Source organism: Salmo salar, chromosome 10 (genome assembly GCF_965601325.2).
Source record: "Salmo salar chromosome 10, fSalSal1, whole genome shotgun sequence".
In the NCBI taxonomy this organism is placed as follows: Eukaryota; Metazoa; Chordata; class Actinopteri; order Salmoniformes; family Salmonidae; genus Salmo; species Salmo salar.
In genome coordinates, this window is record NC_138300.1 from 76980001 (window position 1) to 77001476 (window position 21476).

The 21476-nt window shown below is 47.3% G+C and overlaps 1 protein-coding gene across 2 annotated transcripts in view; it reads left to right on the forward strand.

Annotated features, from left to right (window-relative positions):
- The window catches only part of LOC106561058 (DENN domain-containing protein 5B), a 50716-nt gene that overhangs the window by 8981 nt on the left and 20259 nt on the right, over positions 1 to 21476 (forward strand). For both annotated transcript variants that reach the window (XR_006756994.1, XM_014124664.2), the window contains exons 2-18: positions 613 to 722; positions 1920 to 2628; positions 2758 to 2945; positions 9015 to 9506; positions 9685 to 9916; positions 11511 to 11661; positions 11949 to 12036; positions 12306 to 12425; positions 12935 to 13087; positions 13189 to 13273; positions 13538 to 13613; positions 13701 to 13829; positions 15718 to 15839; positions 16806 to 16951; positions 18195 to 18313; positions 18668 to 18864; positions 19149 to 19231. Coding sequence is in view for 1 of the 2 variants with exons in the window: in XM_014124664.2 (XP_013980139.2) it covers positions 613 to 722; positions 1920 to 2628; positions 2758 to 2945; positions 9015 to 9506; positions 9685 to 9916; positions 11511 to 11661; positions 11949 to 12036; positions 12306 to 12425; positions 12935 to 13087; positions 13189 to 13273; positions 13538 to 13613; positions 13701 to 13829; positions 15718 to 15839; positions 16806 to 16951; positions 18195 to 18313; positions 18668 to 18864; positions 19149 to 19231 (3200 nt within the window). In the remaining variant the exon portion in view is untranslated. The remainder of the gene's footprint in view (positions 1 to 612; positions 723 to 1919; positions 2629 to 2757; positions 2946 to 9014; positions 9507 to 9684; positions 9917 to 11510; positions 11662 to 11948; positions 12037 to 12305; positions 12426 to 12934; positions 13088 to 13188; positions 13274 to 13537; positions 13614 to 13700; positions 13830 to 15717; positions 15840 to 16805; positions 16952 to 18194; positions 18314 to 18667; positions 18865 to 19148; positions 19232 to 21476) is intronic.

Consider the following 21476-nt stretch of genomic DNA (forward strand, 5'->3'; position numbering starts at 1 on the left):
TTACCCCTCTACTGCCTTACCCCTCTACTGCCTTACCCGTCTACTGCCTTACCCCTCTACTGCCTTACCCGTCTACTGCCTTACCTGTCTACTGCTCTACTGTCTCAGTAATGTCACAAATCTATTGTATCACTTCTCTCTCACCTCTCCTGTCTCACTGATATCTCTTCTCTCTGCTGTTGCCCAACTCTCTCACCTCTCTACATTTTCTACTAGCCCGGTCTGAAAATTACTAGCCTTGGGCAAGCGGGCAAACTTAATTTCCATCTCTGGTCTCACCATGTCTGTCTCACCCCTCTACCATCTCACCTCTGGCTCATTAAAGGTATTCAACACACATAGAGTTTTTAGCTGATGTCAGATGATGGGCAAAAGGTTTTTCTGTCTCCGATATTAAATCCTGACCCTGTCTGGTTACCGCAGTGTTGCTCTCCGCCCTGTCCCCTTATTAAGAATTCAATGCGGGAATGAAGGTCACTTGTCCCTCTGAATTTGTCTGTGCCAGTATTGCAATGCTGACATACTCGTTCTCTCCATCTGTCTGTCTCTACCCTCTCTCTATCTCTCTCTCTCCCCCGACACTTGTTTTCAACCCCTTTCTCTCTTTCCTAGGTGAGAGCTTTGAGCAGAGCCCCCTACGGAGGTCCTTCAAGTCCAAGGTTCTGGCCCACTACCCTGAGAGCACAGACAGGAGTCCCTTCAACAGAGATGCAGTCAACATGGTAAGGCAGTGGGGCTAGGATACATTTAGAGAACGTAGCAAAAGGTTAAGTCAGTCTTTTATGCCATTTTGGCTGTTTTAGCCCTTTATGGAAAGATGGTTGTTGTGCCACCATGTGAAAATGCATTCATTACAAGAAAGTATAGCTTCTGTTGTGCACATATTTTACACAGAATACAAGACTTTACATTTGTTGTTTGTGCACTATTGTTTTGTTGATGGGATAGTTCGGGATTTTGGCAATGAAGCCCTTCATCTACTTCCCCAGAGTCAGATGAACTGGTGGAGACCATTTTTATGTCTCTGCGTGCGGTTTGAAGAAAGTGGCTAACTAGCGTTAGCGCAATGCTAACTAGCGTTAATTGAACCATTTGAAAGTGGTTGGGCAAATGTTTGATTGTTTGGCACTGCAAGAGCCTTAAATGCTGTGCCGTCACGTCTCTTTTTGTTTTGTTCTCCTGTACCAAAATGCGTTTATCTTTACTGCGAATGAGAGAATATTTTCAGTTTTAAGTGTTTATTTTTATGGCACACACTTGTATAAACAAGTCTGGATGATAAAAGCATTAGGGAAGGAACTCAACATAATCTACTAATTCATGAACCAATTAAGTTGTTTTTGGTGAAAAGTTCAAACTTGTTGTGAGCAGTCTCCCTACAGACACTAAAGTACTTTGTAGCAGATAGAGCGCCTTTTCATGGAGCCACACTCTGGTTCTTTCCACAAATAAGGGCCCTTTTAACCGCTAGTCTTTAATGTTGTTTATCAGAATGAAAGCTCTTCAGAATGATTTGACCCCTCTCATCCCTGTTCATAATCACTTGTGTTTGACTTAAGAACATGCTATTGAAGGCAGTTGAGATTGTTCGCCACTCTTTCTGTACCTTCTCCTACCTCGTCTTCCTCTCCTATCTCTCTCTCTCTCCCCCCTTTATTTTCCTTTTTTCCTCTGCTATGTCCTCTAAAACATCCCAACTCGCTCTTCCTTCGACATCTCTCCCACCTCTAATCTATTGACCATCCTCTCACTTCTCTCTCTCTCACTCTTTTTCTCCCCACCTCACCTCCTTCCTCTTCCCATGTCTCTCTTCCTCCCTTCATATCTCTCTCCTCACCCTCTCTCTCCTTTCTTCATCTCTCATTCTCCATCTTCCTCCTTCATCTCTCTCTCTCTCTCTCTCTCTCTCTCATCCCCAGCTCTGCATGCCGCACGGCCTGTCGTTCCGTAGTCAGGCGGACGGCCGCGAGCACCATTTCCACTCCTTCACGGTCGCCCAGGACGACGGTACGCGCTCCTACGGCTTCGTGCACACGTACTACGAAGCGGTGACGAGCGCCCAGATCACCACGGCGATGCAGACCCTTCATCAGATGCACCATGTGGAGCACTACTCCACCTCCTCTTTGTCATCTTCCTCCGCCTCCTCCCCCTCCACATCCAGCACGGACTCTCTGGTGAGCAGCCTGGATGAGTTGGATGCCGACTCCCTGGCAGCGCGCCCCCTGTCGGCTTGTTTGGGCTGCGCGGCGGGCTCCTTCCAGCCGGCCCGGGACACCCTGTACGCCTCCAAGGCCCTCTGCCTCCTCACGCCCCTCCCCTTCCTGCACGCCGCCCGCCACTTCCTGTCCCAGCTGCACCAGGCGGTGACATCGCACACGGCCCCGCCACTGCCGCTGGAGAGCTACATCCACAACATCCTGTACGAGGTGCCCGTGCCGCCGCCCGGCCGTTCGCTCCGGTTCCACGGGGTCCAGGGGCCTATCGTGTGCCAGCAGCCCGGCCCTGAGGAGCTCCCGCTGGGGGACTACCCCCTGGGAGAGGCCTTCTCCCTGCTTGGGGTGGAGAACATGGTGAGGCTGCTCACCTCCGTGCTGCTGGAGACCCAGGTCCTGCTCTACTCACAGGGTAAGGACCAAAAGACCAGGCAGCGTTTTCTGAAAGATCACCAGCCTAGGTTGTGTTTCCATCATTTTTCAAATGTAACCCAAAAGTGTGCACTTGTTAATTTCCCATCATGCGTCTCTCTGTCTCCAGACTACCAGCGGTTGATGACGGTGGCAGAGGGCATCACCAACCTACTGTTTCCATTCCAGTGGCAGCACGTCTACCTGCCCATCTTGCCCGTGCCCCTGCACCATCTCCTGGATGCCCCCGTGCCCTACTTGATGGGCATCCAACGGAAGGATTGCTCCCAATGCTCCACTCTGGATCTGTCCCATGAGGTATTTGAATGATATCTACTTAGTACCAGGGCCATAAACAGACCCAAAAATTATACTTTCATACTTTCTAACATACCAAATTCCTCTGTAGTGAACATTTTTACATTTCTTTAAGCATAGGCCTATTTATTTCTGCAAGAACACACTCATCGTCACAAATTGTAAGCAAGCTAGTTACAGTGCCTCCTAAAGATATGATTGACATTGGGGAAAAGGGGTGGGCTATCAGCTGATCATTGATGTTGATGATTGATGTAAACCTGCTAGTTAGCTAGCTCCATTTCTTTGACTGGTTAAGATTTACCTCTGTGTTTCTGTCTCTCTCTGCTGCTGCGCGTATCAGCCAACCAGACCTAATATTGACGATGATGTAGGCAGTGTTAATCAAATGTTACGCCGCTGTGGCAGTATTGTTGATATTTAAACTAGGTAGCTACACACACATTTAACCGGTGACCGCATTTCTCAAGCCATGCATGTTTTGGATACCGGTTGCATGTGCAATCTCAGTACAGGGCAGACTGGGGGGAGAAAAGGCGCAACCGGGCGTACGAGAGCTACGGAGCGCAGCCAACGGACGGGATGGGCGGGTGGCGGACATGACCACGACTCTGAACAACAATGACCAAAACATTTGTACAAAAATGTTCATTTCGGGGGAATTTCTACCACCACCCAAAAGGGCACTTTGGAGACTGGAAGGGCAAAGGGGCATGTGCTCTGCACAGGTAGAGTCCTATCTGTATATGTGCCTTCTTAGTGCTTTGTGTTTGGAACTGTAGACATGTAACGGAGGCTTTTAAAAAAAAACTATTTTTACCCTCAAAATGCCTTTATTTAACCAGTCAAGTTATTGAGAACACATTTCTTCTTTAAGTACGACCTGACCAAGAGGGAGCACCAATTTTAAAGTCTTTTGAAGTTGACCAGAACTGGAGGTACAGTAGGACAAACGATGTTCTCATGCAATTCATATTTCTTTAATAAGAATGGGAGGTTGCTGAATCCACACACCTAGTTAGTTTTAAATCCACTATTCAATTACAATTCAACTGGCTATACCACCTGGCTATACCATAGACTTTGAAGCATTCTATACTGAACGAAAATATAAACACAACATGCAAACTATTCCAAAGATTTTACTGAGTTACAGTTCATATAAGGAAATAAGTCAATTGAAATGAATTCATTAGGCCCTAATCTATGGATTTCACATGACTGGGAATACAGATATGCATCTGCTGGTCACAGATACCTTAAAAAAAGCTAGGGGCGTGGATCAGAAAACCAGTCAGTATCTGGTGTGGCCACCATTTGCCTCATGCAGTGCGACACATCTCCTTTGCATCGAGTTAAGCAGGCTGTTGATTGTGGCCTGTAGAACGTTGACCCATTCCTCTTCAGTGGCTGTGCAAAGTTGCTGGATTGTGTACAGATCCTTGCGACATGGGGCCGTGCATTTTCATGCTGAACCATGAGGGGATGGCGGCGGATGAACGGAAGACAAAGGGCCTCAGGATATCGACACGGCATCTCTGTGCATTCAAATTGCCATCTATAAAATGCAATTGTCTTCGTTGTCTGTAGCTTATGCCTGCCCATACCATAACCCCACCACCACGGGGCACTCTGTTCACAACGATGACATCAGCAAACCGCTTGCCCACACAACACCATACACGTGGTCTGAGGTTGTGAGGCTGGTTGGACGTACTGCAAAATTCTCAAAAACGATGTTGGATGCAGTTATGGTAGAGAAATTAACATTAAATTATTTGGCAACAGCTCTGGTGGACATCTCTGCTCCTGCTGTCAGCATGCCAATTGCACTCTCCCTCAAAACTTTAGACATCTGTGGCATTGTGTTATGTGAAAAACAGCACATTTTAGAGTGGCCTTTTATTGTCCCCAGCACAAGGTGCACCTGTGTAATGATCATGCTGTTTAATCATCTTCTTGATATGCCACACCTGTCAGGCGGATGGAGAAATGCTCACTAACAGGGATGTAAACAAATTTGTGCACAACATTTTTGAGAAATAAGCTTTTTGTGCGTATGGAACATTTCTGGGATCTTTTATTTCAGCTCATGAAACATGGGACCAACACTTTGCGTTCTAGCAGGCATTCACTGACCTTGCAAAGACATTCCAACAAGCATTGGAACACAATTAACGTTCACTGTAACGTGCATTCTAATAACAGACATTCCATTACGCAATGTAACAGGCAGTGAAAAGAGCTTTGTAACATTTGCCTGCACTAATCCATCCTATTCTAGTTGCATTATACCCCCCCACCCCCACCCCGCTCCTCTGGCGAGCTCCTCCGCTTCACCCTTCTCTCCCCAAATCCAATTCTCCATCCCTCTACGAAAGATCACGCCGTGTCGCATCAGCATTTCGCCAGGTATGCATCCCAAATGGCACCCTATTCCCTATGTAAGGGTGCAATTTGGGACACAGTGATTAGGAGTTTTCTTTGAAGTGGTAGAGCTGGCCCAGAGAGAGGGAGTATGAGACATCAGTAGAGAGAGAGAGGTGGGAGGAGGAAGGCACCGAGCAACACATTTCTAAAGAAATCAGACAACGTGAATAATTAAGGTTTAAGAATTGCACAGTTTATTTCTGGATGTATGTGAGAGGGTAGGAGGGCCACAGGAGGCAGCAATAGAATGCACACTTAGCAGGTTGTAGAACGCATCCCGACCCTATCCTGTGTATTAAATATCTATCTATCTAGAACCCCTTTTTTTCCAGCAGGATTAAGTGCGTTTTATCTGTATCCTTATCCAAAGTCACGGCTTTTTAAAAAGCACATAGCTTTTGATGGCATTTAGCTGATGTGTCACAGTACAGTGGGATGTCAACATATTTTGTCATGGTAAATTGGGTCAACATACTCTGAGGGGGAAGGCGAAGGCGTGGTTTATGCTGCAAGCTTTCCCATGAGAAGTGGAGCGACGATGCTTCAATCCTATGAACTTTTAAAGGCACAGTCTTTGATATTTACAGACATGTTTGATCATTTAAATGAATGACACCCATTGTTCATGCCTGTTCTTGAAGAATATCACTGTCTTTTTTTAAGTTGAGGAGTGGGCCTTTAAACTAGAACTGTAAACAAACGATGGTCTGTGTGAATCTGTCACATCACTTGCAGTTAAGAAAGAAACTGGACCATGGCATAATGTCAGTGCTGAATTTGGACCAACAGAGTGTCACTTAAGCAGAGCACACTGTTGATGCTGTTATGGGATTTCATGGTGTCGGTCTCTGACATAGTCTGTGTCAGGCCAGTGCCTGCTAGGCTTCTTTCCAGAGGTCTACTCATTTCTCTGACTGTTTTCCGCATTGACGAACATTTTGTCAGTGACTGAGGGGATGTGCATGAAACAGTTTCACCTAATTTCTATCAGCGTGTTAAATGTGCAACCAGAGGGAAAAATATTCTAGACCACCTTTACTCTACACACAGAGACGTGTACAAAGCTCTCTCTCGCCCTCCATTTGGCAAATCTGAACATAACTCTATCCTCCTGATTCCTGTTTACAAGCAAAAATTAAAGCAGGAAGCACCAGTGACTCAGTCTAAAAAAAAGTGGTCAGATGAAACAGATGCTAAACTACAGGACTGTTTTACTAGCATAGACTGGAATATGTTCCGGGATTCTTCCGATGGCATTGAGGAGTACACCACATCAGTCACTGGCTTTATCAATAAGTGCATCGAGGACGTTGTCCCCACAGTGACTGTGCGTACATACCCTAACCAGAAGCCATGGATTACAGGCAACATCCATACTGAGCTAACGGCTAGAGCTGCTGCTTTCAAGGAGCGGGATTCTAACCCAGAAGCTTATAAGAAATCCCGCTATGCCCTCCGACAAACCATCAAACTGGCAAAGCGTCAATACAGGACTAAGATCGAATCGTACTACACTGGCTCTGATGCTCATAGGATGTGGCAGGGCTTGCAAACCATTACAGACTACAAAGGGAAGCACAGCCGAGAGCTGCCCAGTGACACGAGCCTACCAGACCAGCTAAAATACTTCAATGCTCGCTTCGAAGCAAATAACACTGAAACATGCATGAGAGCACCAGCTGTTCCGGAAGACTGTGTGATCACGCTCTCCGCAGCCGATGTAAGTAAGACCTTTAAACTGATCAACATTCACAAGGCCGCAAGGCCAGACGGATTACCAGGATGTGTACTGCGAGCATGCGCTGACCGACTGGCAAGTGTCTTCACTGACATTTTCAACCTCTCCTTGTCCGAGTCTGTAATACCAACATGTTTTAAGCAGACCACCATAGTCCCTGTGCCCAAGAACACGTCTGTTGCCATGAAATGCTTTGAAAGTCTGGTCATTGCTCACATCAACACTATTATCCCAGAAACCCTAGACCCACTCCAATTTGCATACCGCACCAACAGATCCACAGATGATGCAATCTCTATTGCACTCCACACTGCCCTTTCCCACCTGGACAACAGGAACACCTATGCGAGAAAGCTATTCATTGACTACAGCTCAGCGTTCAACACCGTAGTGCCCTCAAAGCTCATCACTAAGCTAAGGACCCTGGGACTAAACACCTCCTTCTGTAGCTGGATCTTGGACTTCCTGACAGGCTGCCCCCAGGTGGTAAGGGTAGGTAACAACACATCCGCCACGCTGATCCTCAACACGGGGGCCCCTCAGGGGTGCGTGCTCAGTCCTCTCCTGTACTCACTGTTCACTCATGATGGCATGGCCAGGCACAACTCCGACTCCATCATTAAGTTTGCTGATGACAAAACAGTGGTAGTAGGCTTGATCACTGACGAGACAGCTTATAGGGAGTTCAGAGACCTGACCGTGTGGTGCCAGGACAACAACCTTTCCCTCAACGTGATCAAGACAAAAGAGATGATTGTGGACTACAGGAAAAGGAGGACCGAGCACGCCCCCATTCTCATCGACGGGGCTGTAGTGGAGCAGGTTGAGAGCTTCAAGTTCCTTTGGGGTCCACATCACCAACAAACTAACATGGTCCAAGCACACCAAGATAGTTGTGAAGAGAGCACGACAAAACATATTCCCCCTCAGGAGACTGAAATTATTTGGCATGGGTCCTCAGATCTTCAAAAGGTTTTACAGCTGCACCATCAAGAGCATCCTGACTGGTTGTATCAAGGCACTACAGAGGGTAGTGCATACGGCCCAGTACATCACCGGGGCCAAGCTTCCTGCCATCCAGGACCTCTATACCAGGCGGTGTCGGAGGAAGGCCCTAAAAATTGTCAAAAACTCCAGCTACCCTAGTCAGACTGTTCTCTCTGCTACCACACGGCAAGCGGTACCGGAGCGCCAAGTCTAGTTCCAAGAGGCTTCTAAACAGCTTCTACCCCCAAGCCATAAGACTCCTGAACAGCTAATCAAATGGCTACCTAGACTATTTGCTACCTAGACCCCCCCCAATGCTGCTGCTACTCTCTGTTATTATCTATGCCTAGTCACTTTAATAACTGTACCTACATCGAAACCGGTCAACCCCCACATTGACACATTGACTCTGTACCGGTACCCTCTGCATATAGCCCCACTATTGTTATTCACTGCTGCTCTTTAATTATTTGTTATTCTTATCTCTTACTTTTTAGGGATTTTCTTAAAACTGCATTGTTGGTTAAGGGCTTGTAAGTAGGCATTTTACTGTAAGGTCTACACCGGTTGTATTCGGTGCATGTGACAAATAAAATGTGATTTGATTTGAACTTGGCCTGGTCCCAGATCTGTTTGGCTGATTAGCCAAGTCCAATTTTCCTGGTTGACTATACAGCGCAAAGAGATCTGGGACCAGGCTACGTGAAACTAGTATGCCAAGAGAGACAGGGTTTTTAGAGAGGAAAGAGAGAGAGGAGGTGAAAGGAGAGGTGAGACGTAGGCGAAATGAGGAAAGGAGAGAGTGATCTGGGGAAGAGAGGGATTTGAAACAAGCATTTCGCTGCACCTTTTTATACCCGCTGTAAACTGTGTACATGACGAATAACTTGTTATTTGATCTGTCCCACTTCCAGGCCAACCTGTGCTTTGTGGACATAGACAACCACCGCGTGGATCCACCCGAGGACCTGCCCCTCTTCCCAGACCAGCCCGAGCTCATCCAGGAGCTGAACGAGGTGCTGCTGCGTTTCGGCCTCCAGCCACATGGTGGCGCCACCACCAACCCTGCCCCTGCCGCTCCCCCCTGTCTCAGCAGCCTCGTCCTGGAGGACCTGATGGAAGACAGGCGCAATGGGAACCTGGGAGGGGAGGAGTTGGCCATGCTGGAACGACTGCAGGCACTAGCAAGGAGGTGTGGAGGGATGGAGGGGGGAAAGACCCTTGGACGGGCGTTCCAGGAGGAGGAGGAGGAACTGAATGCAGCCAAAATGAACGTGCAGCTGAGGGAGGTGTTCGCGGGGCGTTTCGCCGCCATTTTCGGGAGGTACGAAGAGTTTGTGATCCACAGCGCTCCTGACCTGGAGTCCTGGCTAGGCAACCGTGACGGAACGAGCAACTTTGATAAGGTAATGGTGAAGATTGATTGACAGTCACTCACTGAAGGAATACCATAGACACACATTATATCCGTAGGCTACCCCTTCACAGTCAGTAATCATACATACATTCACAAGAAGCTCTCATTCAGGATAGAAGCAATATTCTCCCGCTGTTACTGCTTTAACTGGTTAGTGGTATCACCAGGGCTCCTTCCTGTCAGCGCAGCCTGCCCCGCACCTGCACTTCTTGTCCTGGTTCCTGGAGACGGCCATGTTCTCGTCATTCTTGGACAGCAAGGTGTTGTCTCGCTGGGCCGACCAGGAGCCGCTGCAGCGTGTGTTCGACGGCCGCCTGGAGAGGGAGCACCTCTACAACACGTTCGAGGATGACCCCGGCAACCGTCGCTACAGGAAGTGCAGCGTGCTCCACAAGTCAGGTGGGTGGGTGAATACAGGGTGTGGAAATTGGATCCAGGCGTGCTACAGCAGTACTCAAGTTTCCATTATTATTATTATTATTATTATTATTTTTTTTTTTTTTTCTAACTGCATGAGGTGGGCGAGCCCCCCAGTCCACCTATCTCTGGGTCATGATCATTAGGGCACGCATTAGAAAATGTTTTAAAATCTTTTGTAACGGTAAACAAAAATTAGTTCAGATAGCCCCTCACTCTTGTAGTCTGCTGGTGCCTGATGAACACGGTCCGTGTGTTGTCCTCTGTCCAATGCATAGAGTATATTGAGAGGCAGGGATTAGCTAAAGATCCTAGCGTCACCAAAACCCAGAATGTGACTTTCAAACCGTTATACAACTCGCATTGTATGGGTTAGCGGATTCGTCTTGGCCTTTTTTTCTTTCTACTCCATATATTCCCTCTGTTCCACTGAACGAAAAGGGAAACAAAAGAGGGAAGATTTAGATGGAGCGACTGCGACATAGAATAAAAGATGAGTGATGGACGGGGGATATTTGTTCTGGTGAAATTAGAGGGGGAAATTAAGTTCACTATCAATCTGAGAAAAGACCAAATTGTAAAAAAGGTAGAAACAAGAGGGGAGAGAGAAAAGAGGAGTGGAGGGTAAAAGAGGTAGAAAATGATATATGAGGGGGAGAAAGGGAGGTAGACTGAGAAGGGGATACTTTAGAGCGGTGGAGGATGGGGAGGGGGGGATAAGTAGCATATGATGAGAGGAGGAGGAAGAAAACAGTACATTTTTTACCTATAATGAGAGCCCCAAAACTCTCAGCTTTGAAGTACTGCCAAGTGCTCTGCCAAGCTCTCTCTCTCTCTCTGTTTTACTCTCTCTCTCTTTTTTTTCTCTCTCTCTCTCTCTGTTTTACTCTCTCTCTCTCTCTCTCTCTCTCTCTCTCTGTTTTACTCTCTCTCTTTTTCTCTCTCTCTCTCTTTCTCTCTCTTTTTTTCTCTCTCTTTTTTTCTCTCTCTCTGTTTTACTCTCTCTCTCTCTCTCTCCCTTGGGTTTCCCAGAAATGTGTCTTTCAAAGGGAACCAGATAGAGTTCACTTCCATATCTTGACAACAACACATGACCGAGGTCATGTACAAAGAGCTTTACAGATCATGGACTTACATACAGTATGACACTGATCAAAAATTCTCTATTCGAAAAACAGGCTTATACAATGGTCATTCAATGTAAGACTTCTATGTAGAGGCTTGAAAAGCTAGAAATGAAGAAGTGATAACGCTGCCCTGTGTGGCTCAGTTGGCAGAGCATGGCACTTGCAATGCCAGGATTGTGGCTGAGACCGTCCATACAAAAAAACGATGCACGCATGTCTATAAGTCACTTTGAAATGGCATATATTCATATTATTTTACTGCCCTAGTCTGGTTACACATCTACCAAAGTTTCTGGAAATTACTATGTGGAAGGATAATACCAGAGACAGCACAGTACGGTTTGGGTCAGCACTATAATGTGAAAAGGTTCATTGGCACTGCCTCTCCTACAGCATTATCCAGTAGGCCCCACTCACATCTCCCACTTCTATTTTGCTCTGATCCCTAGCCCAGGCCATAGAACGCAGGCTGCTGAAGGCTGACCACACGGCCATCCACCCCCACCTGTTGGACATGAGGATCGGCCAGGGCCGACACCAACAGAGCAGCTTCCCCAGGCTGCAGGCTGATGTACTGGCACAGGGACATAACACCAACAAGTAAGTAACATACACCCATATATACACACCGACACACACACACACACAAGAATGACCTACACACACACACAAGAATGACCTACACACACACACAAGAATGACCTACACACGCACAAGAATGACCTACACACACACACAAGAATGACCTACACACACACAAGAATGACCTACACACACACACAAGAATGACCTACACACACACAAGAATGATCTAAGCACACAAATCACCTGCATGCACACAAAGACACAATGTACATTGAGTCTGATGCAGTTGCCCCTGTGTGCAGGTGGTCAAGCCGTAACACTCGCAGGAGCGACATTAAGAGACCAGTGACCACTGAGACGACATCAGGACTGGGCAATGACCAGAGAGAGGTAAACACCTGCTTTACCTATGGCCCTGTCCAAAAATCAACCACTAGCCCTTTCCCTTAACTGGTGTAAGCAATATGGTGATGACTTCCCATTTCGTCGCATGACCATCATTCTGCATTCTTCGTTTTTTTTTAAAGTGTAAAAAATTAAATGAGCCACAAACCCAGGATGGGTAGGGGCTAGGCCGGGAAAGGAGTTATTGGTTGTTTTCAGAATTAAACATTTTCTTTGTGTCTGATTGGCTCGTGCTCTCTGGGTTTATCCGTTAGAAGTATTCCACGGGGAGGAGGAGCCTGCACCAGTCCAAGCTTCTTGACCCCTCCCCCTCAGCTGTCACTCAAATCCAGCGGGGGTTCGTGGAGGGGCTCCTGAGTGAATGTCGCCTGAAGGTAAGGGGTCTCCAGACCCACCACAGCAGGGGCACAGCGTCTTTCAGTTGGGAATCGACTCTATAGACAATCACACAGCATATTAGAGGTAGATATACAGAGTTATTGTCCAAAATGGCACCCTATTCCCTATATAGTTCTCCACTTTTGGAGAAATGCAGTGTGAGTGAGTGTGCAGTGCATCTGTAGCTGAAAATTTTTAGTTTTGTGACCTCTGATTCTTGAAATGATAACATAAATCAAGACTACATTCGATGAGGGCCAAGTCCTCCTAACTTGAGTTGCGGGTGCTTAATTCTGACCCTTGCATGAATCATGTATTGACATGCGTCCCAATTCTCCACACTTCTCCTAAAGTGTGCCCTAGCACAGCCCCCGTCACGAACTTAAAATCCTTAAATCAAGTCCACACTTCGGTAGAAGGGTGTAGAATTGGGACGCAACCTAAGAGTAAGAAGTCAGGATTTAGGCCAGATTTAGTGTTTGTTGTGTGTCTCTGTGTCGTGCAGACCAGGCGTATGTTGATGGAGAGGATGGGGAAGGAGAGTGTGGAGTTGGGTCAGGGCAAGGCCAGCATCACGGGCCTGCAGGAGAACACACTGATCCACAGCCTCTGTGACCTGCTGGAGCGGACCTGGGGCCACGGACTGCTACTCAAACAGGTTCGTAACAAACATACACAAACACATGTTCAAACATACTGTAATCACACACTGCTGTTTTGCCGTGGTTGAGTGTGTGATTGAGTGTTTGTACCGTCCAGGGAAGGTCGGCTCTGTGGTCCCACCTGCTCCACTGCCAGGCCAATGGGGAGAAGATGGAGCCACCATCACCTGCCGAGTCTCCAGGTCAGAGCAGATACATACTGGCCTGTTTGTGCTGCCAATGACAATGATCATTGGAATTGAATATACAGCACAAACAGATCTGGGTCCAGGCTAGACACATACTAGGAATGTAGTACAGTAATCTATCTATCTAATCATGCCTCAATCATTCTATGTTCTGGTCTGCTAGCGTCACCTGTCATTAACAAGATAAGCGTTTGTCTGTTAGGTGTACTCTGTCAAGTCTGATCACATCTGCCAATCACTCTCTCTTCCTGGTTACAGTGTCCAATGGGCTGGACAGCATGAGGCTAGAGGAGGGACTTGCACCCCCGAAGGGCTCCTTTGTACAGGATATGAGGTAATAAAGCGCAACATAACCCAAAACACTGCTATCTTTGAAAACCATAGAATTTCTGATAGCATTTTTTAAATATTTCTTTTTTAGGTTTGTCCAGACTATGAGTGAGGGTCTCAGTGAGGTGGGTCGGGCGCGGGCCTGGATCCATCTTTCCCTGGAGAAGAAAGTGCTCTCGCAACACCTCAAACTGCTGCTGGCCAACCAGAACCTAATCAGGTATACACACATATCACATATACCCTCTTCACCCTACTGACCGCCATCATTCCTGTTCCTACGAACTTCATGCTCCAATGACTACCGCCCTGTAGCACTCACTTCTGTAATCATGAAGTGCTTTGAGAGTTATGGCACACCATCAACTCCGCCATCCCAGCCCCCCTAGACCCACTCCAATTTGCATACCGCTCCAACAGATCCATAGATGATGCAATCGCAATTGCTCTCCACACTGCCCTCACCCACCTAGATACGAGGAATACCCATATGAGAATGCTGTTCAATGACTAAAGCTCAGCATTCAACACCATTGTCACCAAGCTTAGGACTCTGGGTCTGAACACCTCCCTCTGCAAATGTATCCTGGATTTCCTGACGGGCCGACCCCAGGTGGTGAGGGTAGGCAACATCACATCGCCACCCTTTAACACAGGGGCCCCACAGGAGTGTGTGCTTAGTCCCTTCCTATACTTCCTGTTCTATCCACGACTGCGGGGCCACGCGCGACTCCAGCACCATCAAGTTCGCTGACGACACGACGGTGGCAGGCCTGATCACCGGCGACGACGAGTCAGCATACAGGGAGGAGGTCAGTGACCTGGCAGTGTGGTGCCGGAGCAACAACCTGTCCCTCAACGTCAGCAAGACCAAGGAGCTGATCGTGGACTACAGGGAACGGGAGGCGAGCACGCCCCCATCCATATCGACGGGGCGGCAGTGGAGCAGGTAGACAGCTTCAAGTTACTCGGTGTCCAAACCATTGGTCCAAACACACACGCACGGTCGTGAAGAAGGCGCGACAGTAACTCTTCCCCCTCAGGAGGTTGAAAAAGTTTGGCATGGGCCCTCAAATCCTGGAAAGGTTCTACAGCTGTACCACTAAGAGCATATTGACTGGCTGCATCATTGCTTGGTATGGCAATAGCACCGCCTTCGACCGCATGGCGCTACAGAGGGTTGTGTGGAAAGCCTAGTACATCACTGGGGCTGAGCTACCTGCCATCCAGGACCTGTATATTAAGCGGTCTGAAAAGAAGGGCCGGAAAATTGTTCAAGACACCAGCCACCCAAGCCATAGACTGTTTTCTCTGCTGCCGCACGGCAAGAGGTACCAGTGCATCAAGTCTGGTACCAACAGGCTCTTGAACAGCTTCTATCCCCAAGCAATACGACTGATAAATAGCTAGCATAATAGCTACACAGACTGTCTGCGTTAACCTTGTATCTTTATTGACCCTTTATTTGTGCACTGTCTCTATGCACACTCACAGGGCCCTATACACACTCACTCCAACACACACACACACACACACACACACACAAACACTCACTCCATCATTTTCCCACTCGCACAGAATACGCACATACATTTATACTGACTCTACACACCCGCACAGCCACTCACATACAAGCTGCTGCTACTGTTTATCATATATCCTGATGTCTAGTCACCTTACCCCTATACATATCTACCTCCATCACTCCAGTATTCCTGCACATTGTAAATATTGTATTGGAACTGACTTAATAATTGTTTTCCTGTATATAGTATGCTTGCTTACTTACTTTATTGCGCATTTTTTATTCAATTGTTATTGATTAGTGCATTGTTGGGTTTTGAGTTTGCAAGAAAGGCATTTCACTGTACTTGTGCATGTGCCATTAAAACTTGAGCAGAGCCAAGCCAAGCCGTACTGAGCTGGCTTGGTTGCACCTCCGCGATAGTTGCTAGGACCGTGCTGGAAAGGACAATGTGAAAATGAAAATATTTGAGCCGTCACGATGACGTGAAAAGGGTAATGACCGGTGAATCTTCAGATGTATGCTTCATTTTCTCCTCTCTGTGAGGTAGGTGTGTGTTCACTTTTCGGTCCCCTCCCTACAGGCAGCTGTACAAGCCCCATGCGTTCCTACTGTGTGAGGAGGAGAGGGAGCAGTTCCTGTTCCACCTTCTGTCCCTCAACACTGTGGACTACCTCTGCTTCACACGCACATTCACCTCCATCAGTAAGTCTGGCAGATTCCCCAGAGCTGTGTTCAATGAGAAGTGTTCCTTTTAGTTTTCTGCTAAATGTGTTTATTTGTTGCGGGTCCTAATGAACACGTCCCAGCTTCCAAGATACTGAAACCAGAAATGTTCCTAGAACATATCGGGGGGGGGGGGGGGTTCTCATTGGGTTCCTTATTCCTATTTGGTTGTATGATAACAGTGTGAGAATGTTTTCCTAGTGTTATTAGAGTGTTACAGTTATTAGAATGATATTGCAAGAAACATTATCTTCATATCATAAGTCAACATCTACATGCAGTTCTGAGAACAGTTCTTAGACAGTTCCTGAAACGTTTTAAGAAGGAATGTTTTTAGAACACTGGCATCTTGGATAGTGGAACGTTACCACTAGCGTACTAGGGAACAGAACATTGTTAGCTGGTTTAAACTAGAGCAGGGATCATCAACTAGATTCAGCCGCGGGCCGTTTTTTTGTCTTGAGTAAATGATTAGGGGTCTGGAACATAATTATAAATAATGTGTAGGCTGCAAATTCACCGCAAGAAGCCCAAAACAGATATGTTTGACTAAAACATAATCATTTCAGACCTTGTTTATATTTGTAGACGATCCCATGTCTCTATTATGCGTGGTAATACTTGGGAACAGATTTCTTAAATTAAAATCACTTGGAGCTGATTTCCTGGTGTTTTGACAGTCTTATGTCTGACAATGATTATATATATATATATATATATTTTTTTTAATGTTCAATTTTGGTGGGGGGGGGGGGCAAATAAAACCACCCGCGGGACAAATTCTGTGAGGTTGGGGAACCCTGAACTAGAGGTACCTATAAGGCCAAGGTCCGTAAACATCTAACATTGCACTGAAATGTGAAATGTGTTCACTGCCTCGCTCTAGATTAGATCATCTGCTAAATGACCAAAACGTAAAAGATCTTGTCTCTTGTGTCCCTTCAGGCATTCCATACCGTGTTGTCATAACGCCCATGAAGAAGCTGAGCATTGCCATGACAATGTCCAACCCCTGGGTGTGTGTGTCTGGAGAGCTGGGTGACTCTGGGGTCAGGCAGATCCCCAAGAACACACAGGAGATCTTCTTCCAGGTGAGATGCTCCGTTCCTCTGGGCTACTGCTTTGGGAATTCTCCATCAAACACACATGTGCACACACACACACACACACACACACACACACACACACCCACACACACACACACACACACACACACACACACACACACACACACACACACACACACACACACACACACACACACACACACACACACACACACACACACACACACACACACACACACCACACACACACACACCACACACACACACACACACACACACACACACACACACACACACACACACACACACACACACACACACACACACACACACACACACACACACACACACACACACACACACACACACACACACACACACACACACACACACACACACACACACACACACACACACACACACACACACACACACACACACACACACACACACACACACACACACACACACACACACACACACACACACACACACACACACACACACACACACACACACACACACACACACACACACACACACACACACACACACACACACACACACACACACACACACACACACACACACACACACACACACACACACACACACACACACACACACACACACACACACACACACACACACACACACACACACACACACACACACACACACACACACACACACACACACACACACACACACACACACACACACACACACACACACACACACACACACACACACACACACACACACACACACACACACACACACACACACACACACACACACACACACACACACACACACACACACACACACACACACACACACACACACACACACACACACACACACACACACACACACACACACACACACACACACACACACACACACACACACACACACACACACACACACACACACACACACACACACACACACACACACACACACACACACACACACACACACACACACACACACACACACACACACACACACACACACACACACACACACACACACACACACACACACACACACACACACACACACACACACACACACACACACACACACACACACACACACACACACACACACACACACACACACACACACACACACACACACACACACACACACACACACACACACACACACACACACACACACACACACACACACACACACACACACACACACACACACACACACAGTTCTCACTTTGGTCTGTCTGTTTCTGTGTCAGTGCCAGAACCTGGGCAGACTGAGCACCCTGCAGTTGGGGCAGGAGAACTCTGGCCTACTGTCTAAGTGTCTGGTGGACTGTGTGATTGTGCACAACGAGATCACTGGACACACCTACAGGTAACGCACACATACTGTATGGATACACTGTTTTGGTTGTGTGTCAAACCTGCAACGAACTCCACATCTTTTTGACCAAGTTAGTCGGAAAAGTGTTGCTTTAATTTCTGCACTCACCTAGGTCATGTTCATTAGGGCATGCAACGGAAAACGTTTTAAAACGTTCTGCAACAGGAAAATGAGTGTTTATTATTAGACAAGTTCAGGTCGTCCCTCCCGTTTTGTTTGGTGCCCAATGAATGTGACTCTCCTTCAAAATTCTGAATTGCCCAATCCCAAATGACTTCTCGCTTGCCCTATTTCACATCTAACCTCTGACCCCATTATCTATCTACATCCACGCTCTCCTCCCAGGTTCCCGTGTGGCCGCTGGCTGGGGAAGGGTGTGGGTGACGGCAGCCTGGAGAGGGTGCTGATTGGTCAGCTGGTGTCGCCCAGAGGAGAGGAGGAGTCTGGGAGGTGGACGGGGACGCCCCCGGAGCAGAGTTCGCCCCCTCAGAGTGGACACATGGGGGGTCTGGGGTCACTGGGGCGCAGCAACAGTAACAACAGTATGTATGGGGGACAGACACACACACAGTTTGCACCTATAATTGTTAAAACGACAGTCAAAAACAGATATTACACTTTTTATATAAACAGTCAACCATAATATTTTCTTTCTATTGTCATGAGTAAAATATGCCAACATTTTTTTTAAGTCACACATTGCTATACCTTACTTTTAATGCTCTCCTTATTGTCTTTCATGCCATTGTCCATCTTCACGTCTCTTCCTCCTCTCAATCCCGCCATCTCTTCTCCATTATCCTCGCTCTCTCTCTCCTTCATTCAGGACTGTCTTCTGTCCAGGTGCAGGAGGAAATGAGGGAGGCAGTAAACAACCTCGTCAAGCACTTCCACAAAGCAGAGCAGGAGGTATGGGTGGGTGTGTAGGTGTGTGTGAGAGACATTCCAAAAACAGAAAATAGAGAGAGCACAGCAGAGAGGTCTAATCTCTGATGAGAAGAGAGAGTGTGTGTGTGTGTGTGTGTGTGTGTGTGTGTGTGTGTGTGTGTGTGTGTGTGTGTGTGTGTGTGTGTGTGTGTGTGTGTGTGTGTGTGTGTGTGTGTGTGTGTGTGCGCGCTGGTCTGCACAGGCCGGCATGTGTGCGCTAGGCTTGGGGAATTTAGAAGTACCTATAGTATGATTTTCAATACCGTACTCTTGTGGTGGAAATTCTACCTTTTAACTAATAATGAGGAGAGGCAAAGTCAATTGTCACGTCTGTGTGTAGGAACAGACCAAGGCGCAGTGTGCGTATCGTTCCACATCTTTATTATATAGTGAAACTTAGCCAAACAAACTATAAACAAAACACAAACTGTGACGACAGAGGTGCAACATGCACTAACTCAAAATAATCTCCCACAAACACAGGTGGGAAAAACAACTACTTAAATATGATCCCCAATTAGAGACAACGATGACCAGCTGCCTCTAATTGGAATCATACAAAAAACCCAACAAAGAAAAATTAAACTAGATAAAACCCCCCAGTCACGCCCTGACCTACTCTACCATAGAAAATAAGAGCACTCAATGGTCAGGACGTGACAGTCAATAATCAATCAAGGTATTACTTTTATTAAAAACGTATTACAATAAGGAGGCTGGTCGCACCACCCACGCAGGTGAAATGGAGCGAGAGCCTGCACACAAAGAGTACAGAAGCCTTATATAGTCAAGCTATCTCATGCAAGCATCTGCAAAAACACGTGACCCTATCTATGTGTGTGTGGGGAGCGACGACTGGGTGAAAAGGTTGCCTCCTTCTGTCGCAACTGAGTGAGGACAATAGGTGCCAAAGTGACAGGAAGTCACTCCAGACATACTTCCTCTAACAGCAGCTCAACGGTTCCCCCAAATTGGGAAAGCAAGCGCCTTTGACTGTCAGCCCAAATGATGTATGTCCTACCCCTAAACACACACAAAACATGAACCTTTAACCCAGGAACAGGCTCCAAACAAAACAACAACTCTGTCATTGGTGTGTAGAATGTAACACTTTACTCTGTCTCCAGTTAAGCTGAGAGGAACCAGTTAGTTTCTGTCATTCTTGGCTGAGCGCCCAGACATCATTCCTTCTGCACACACACAACACAATTAGAACAGGCCTCTATTAATGCGCACTCACACTTTTTTACCTTGTATGAGTTTGTTAAAGAAACAATCTCAAGCCCAATGCCTAGACTTAAAGAAGGATATTTTCTTACACAAGCATTAGTAAGGTTTAACAGAAAATGCCCTCGCAACTCCCCTTCCCCCCCCCCTCCAAATAAATGGCTCTGTACCAGTCTGAAATCCCCTGGATTAGTGGAGGCTGGTGGGAAGAGCTATAGGACGACGGGCTCATTGTAATGTCTGGAATGGAATCATCTTTTTGGCCTTCCTGTGACATCGAGTGCTGTCGGAGTCCTGGAGGGCAGGTAGTTTGCCCCCGGTGATGCATTGTGCAGACCGCACTACCCTCTGGAGAGCCTTGCGGTTGTGGGCGGAGCAGTTGCCGTACCAGGCGGTGATACAGCCCAACAGGACGCTCTCGATTGTGCAGCTGTAAAAGTTTGTGAGTGTTTTAGGTGACAAGCCAAATTTCTTCAGCCTCCTGAAGAGGTGACAGCGCCTCCTTCACCACGTTGTCTGTGTGGGTGGACCATTTCAGTTTGTCTGTGATGTGTACGCTGAGGAACTTAACTTTCCACCTTCTCCACTACTGTCCCGTCGGTGTGGATGGGGGGATGCTCCCTCTGCTGTTTCCTGAAGTCCACGATCATCTCCTTTGTTTTGTTGATGTTGAGTGAGAGGTTATTTTCCTGACACCACACTCCGAGGGCCCTCACCTCCTCCCTGTAGGCCATCTCGTCGTTGTTGGTAATCAAACCTACCACTGTAGTGTCATCTGCAAACTTGCTGATTGAGTTGGAGGCGTGCATGGCCACGCAGGCATGGGTGAACAGGGAGTACAGGAGGGGGCTGAGAATTCAGCCTTGTAGGGCCCCACTGTTGAGGATCAGCAGGGTGGAGATGTTGTTTCCTACCCTCACCACCTGGGGGGCAGCCCGTCAGAAAGTCCAGGACGCAGTGGCATAGGGTGGGGTCGAGACCCAGGATCTTGAGCTTAATG